At 44.9% G+C, this 4171-nt stretch overlaps 1 protein-coding gene across 1 annotated transcript; it reads left to right on the forward strand.

Moving 5' to 3' along the window:
* The first annotated feature begins 1909 nt into the window (after nt 1-1909).
* LOC112073803 (BTB/POZ domain-containing protein KCTD16-like) lies at nt 1910-4165 on the forward strand. Its single transcript, XM_024141038.2, has 2 exons — nt 1910-2435; nt 2548-4165. Exons 1-2 carry the CDS (start codon nt 2177-2179, stop codon nt 2790-2792), a joined length of 504 nt encoding a protein of 167 aa, XP_023996806.1. The 5' UTR covers nt 1910-2176; the 3' UTR covers nt 2793-4165.
* The last annotated feature ends 6 nt before the right edge of the window (nt 4166-4171 follow it).

Genomic DNA, 4171 nt, shown 5'->3' on the forward strand with positions numbered 1-4171 from the left:
GTCTAGAGAAGGAGGTCTAGAGGAGGTTTAGAGGATGAGATCTAGATGAGGTCTAGAGGAGAACTAGAGGAGTTTAGAGGAGGTTAGAGGAGGGGTCAGTGAGGTCGAGTGGAGGTCTAGGAGGAGGTCTAAAGTCTAGAGGAGGAGGTCTAGAGGAGGTTTAGAGGAGGAGGTCTAGAGGAAGAGGTCTAGAGGAGGTTTAGAGGAGGTTAGAGGAGTCTAGAGGAGGTTTAAGGATGGGAGAGGGTTAGAGGAGGAGTCTAGAGGAGGAGGAATCTAAGAGAGAACTAGACAGAGATCTAGAGGAGGTCTAGAGGAGGTCTAGTGGTGATCTAGAGGAGGAGTCTAGAGGAGGAGGTCTAGAGGAGGAGGTCTAGAGGAGGAGGTTAGGAGGAGAGTCTAGAGGAGGAGGTCTGAGAGGAGGGGTCTGAGGAGGTCTAAAGAGGTTAGAGGAGGAGGTCTAGAGGAGGAGATCTAGAGGAGGGGTCTAAGAGGAGGAGGTCTAGAGGAGGTTTAGTGGAGGTCTAGAGGAGGTTTTAGAGAGGGAGATCTAGTGGAGGTCTAGTGGAGGTCTAGAGGAGGTCTAGAGGAGAAATACAGGAGGAGGTCTAGAGGAGGAGGTCTAGCGGAGGAGGTCTAGCGGAGGAGTCTAGCGGAAGAGGTCTAGAGGAGGAGGTCTAGAGGAGGTCTAGAGAAGAACTAGAGGAGGTCTAGAGGAGGATGTCTAGCGGAAGATGTCTAGCGGAGGAGGTCTAGCGGAGGGAGGTCTAGCGAGGAGGTCTAGAGGAGGAGGTCTAGAGGTCTAGAGGAACACACTTATCCAACACACACCACACACACACACACACAACACACACACACACACAACAAACACACACACACACACACACACACACACACACACACACACAACACACCACCACCACACACACACACACACACACACACAACACACACACTCAAAGACTCAGTAATGAAAGGTCAGTGATGCTGCCACTCTCCCTACATCCTGTGGAAGAGGTCTTGATGACATTCCATTACAACATCTGTTAGTGTTTGTCTGTTCAGTAACCGGTCTGTTTGATTATACATCTGTTAGTGTTTGTCTGTTCAGTAACCGGTCTGTTTGATTACACATCTGTTAGTGTTTTTCTGTTCAGTAACCGGTCTGTTTGATTACACATCTGTTAGTGTTTGTCTGTTCAGTAACCGGTCTGTTTGATTAACATCTGTTAGTGTTTGTCGTGTTCAGTAACCGGTCTGTTTGATTACACATCTGTTAGTGTTTGTCTGTTCAGTAACCGGTCTGTTTGATTACACATCTGTTAGTGTTTTTCTGTTCAGTAACACGGTCTGTTTTGATTATACATCTGTAGTGTTTGTCTGTTCAGTAACCGGTCTGTTTGATTAAACATCTGTTAGTGTTTGTCTGTTCAGTAACAGGTCGTTTGATTACACATCTGTTAGTGTTTGTCTGTTCAGTAACCGGTCTGTTTGATTACACATCTGTTAGTGTTTGTCTGTTCAGTAACCGGTTGTTTGATTACACATCTGTTAGTGTTTGCTGTTCAGTAACCGGTCTGTTGATTACACATCTGTTAGTGTTTGTTGTCAGTAACCGGTCTGTTTGATTACACATCTGGTTATGGTTTTTTCTGTTCAGTAACCGGTCTGTTTGATTACACATCTGTTTAGTGTTTGTCTGTTCAGTAACCGGTCTGTTTGATTACCATCTGTTAGTGTTTGTCTGTTCAGTAACCGGTCTGTTTGATTACACATCTGTTAGTGTTTTTCTGTTCAGTAACCGGTCTGTTTGATTACACATCTGTTGTGTTTGTCTGTTCAGTAACCGGTCTGTTTTGATTATACATCTGTTAGTGTTTGTCTGTTCAGTAACCGGTCTGTTTGATTACACATCTGTTAGTGTTTGTCTGTTCAGTAACCGGTCTGTTTGATTATACATCTGTCAGTGTAGGCTGAGAGAGCGTTAGCTAATAATAATGTATTGTGTGAGGATTATCTTGTCACAACAATTTATTCACGTCTACGTCTATAACTGATTAATTCAATATGTGAGTAATTTGTGAACTGTAGTCTGCAGTATCTATCTACTTCTGTCACTTCAGTTAAGGAAATCAGGTGTTAGGAGAATTTTGCTCATTCAAGATGAAACTCAATGTTGTGTGGGTGTGTGTCACCACACGTGTCTTCTCCAGGTGGCCCATCCAGGTGGTCTTCGTCCCATTGCGACTGCTGCTGCAAGAGCCACAAGAGTGAGCGCGAGGGAGAGAGTGGCACATCTTTGAACGAGCTCTCTACTTCCTGCTCCGAGACCCAATCAGAAGCCAGCTCCCCTCAGGGCACTGTCATCTGTAGTTCCGTCAGCCGTCAGCCTCACCCCGTCGCCCAGACCCTGGACCGGCCACTGAAGAAAGGTGTGGGTGTACCTCCTTTTTTGTATCCCTTGGGTGACTTTGGGTGCTTTGAAAGGTGTCTGTCTAATAAAATGTTTTCTTCTCTCTCCTTCCTCCTCTTCCTTCCCTAAAGGGCCCGTTCAGCTGCTCCAGCCGTCGGAGATGAGGAGGAAGACGGACCTGCTCCGGGTGAGGACCATGGGGATCAGGGAGCACCGGGAGGCTGCAGCCAAGAGGAAAGCCAACAAGGAGAAGTTAACACCGGAGCAGGAGCTGGAGAGGTGCATCCAGGACTTCCACAGGATCAGGATTCCTGAACGCTTCCCGGAGAGGAAGTACATGTGGCAACAAGAACTGCTGAGGAAGTACCGTCTCTAAGGAGAGGGAGGGAGGGAGCAATACAAATCAAATTGTATTGGTCACATACGCCGAATACAACAGGTGTAAACTTTAGAGTGAAGTGCTTATTTACAAGCCCATTCCCAACAGTGCAGAGTTAAAAAGTAAGACAAATATTTGGAAAAATGTATATAAGGAAATAGTAACACATTTACTACAATTACACAAACCGAGTCAATGTGCAGGGACACGAGGTAGTTATGAGGCTATATTTAAGGAGTACCAATACTGAGTCAATGTGCAGGGGTACGAGGTAGTTATGAGGCTATATATAAGGAGTACCAATACTGAGTCAATGTGCAGGGGTACGAGGTAGTTATGAGGCTATATACAAGGAGTACCAGTACTGAATCAATGTGCAGGGGTACGAGGTAGTTGAGGTATTACATGTGGGCAGGTATCAAAGTGACAAGGCAATCAGGAAATAGTAACACAGGAAATAGTAACACAATAAAAACAATAGCGAGGCTATATACAAGGGGACAGGAAGAGAGAGAGAAAGAGGGATGGAGGGCTCCATTTCTTTGCAGGGTATTAGCTAAAGACTAATAGACTGTAGCACTCTCAATGACAATCATGTACTGTATTAAAGACAATGAAGAAATCAAGGACACTGTATTGCCAGCATGTATAGCAGAGCACAGTGAATCTAGCACAAAACGAGGCCACATTTGTCGAGGGTTTGTGATGTGTGCACAGTGTCTTTTTGTGATATGCACGTGTGTTAACCAGGTTGGGGTTCAAATCCCAGTCACGACAGGGGACACTTTAGCACAACCACATGTGGCTAACCATGTGAAGTCATGGTTAGCCTGTCAAGCTAAAGGCTACATTACCTGTTCAAGCAACAAAGCAACCTCAGGGTCAATGGGATACACCGCAATCAGCTCACCAAGCTCAATCACGATCACAAGCTCCATCAACAAAGGTGCAGTTACAGCTAGCTAATGCTTGTTGTGGAACGAATTAGTAGCCACGATGTCAGTCATTTTCTATTGGTGTATCAGTATGTACAGAAGGAAAGGACTATCACTGCGTCTCCGGTTCACAGTTAGTCACAGTGTGTCTATGGAAAGTGTCAGAATGGGTTTGTGGTTCTGTCAGGCACAATCATCACAGAAGAAGTGGACTCTGGATCTCTCATCTGTTTATTGTACTACAACAACAGCCCTGCATGTCATTTCATGGTATGAGACTCATATCAGTAGACTATAGTGTCTGTAATATGGTATGAGACTCATATCAATAGATCATAGTGTCAGTAATATGGTATGAGACTCATATCAATAGATTATAGTGTCAGTAATATGGTATGAGACTCATATCAATAGATTATAGTGTCAGTAATATGGTATGAG

The sequence above is a fragment of the Salvelinus sp. IW2-2015 genome, unplaced genomic scaffold, assembly GCF_002910315.2.
Source record: "Salvelinus sp. IW2-2015 unplaced genomic scaffold, ASM291031v2 Un_scaffold2375, whole genome shotgun sequence".
Lineage (NCBI taxonomy): Eukaryota > Metazoa > Chordata > Actinopteri > Salmoniformes > Salmonidae > Salvelinus > Salvelinus sp. IW2-2015.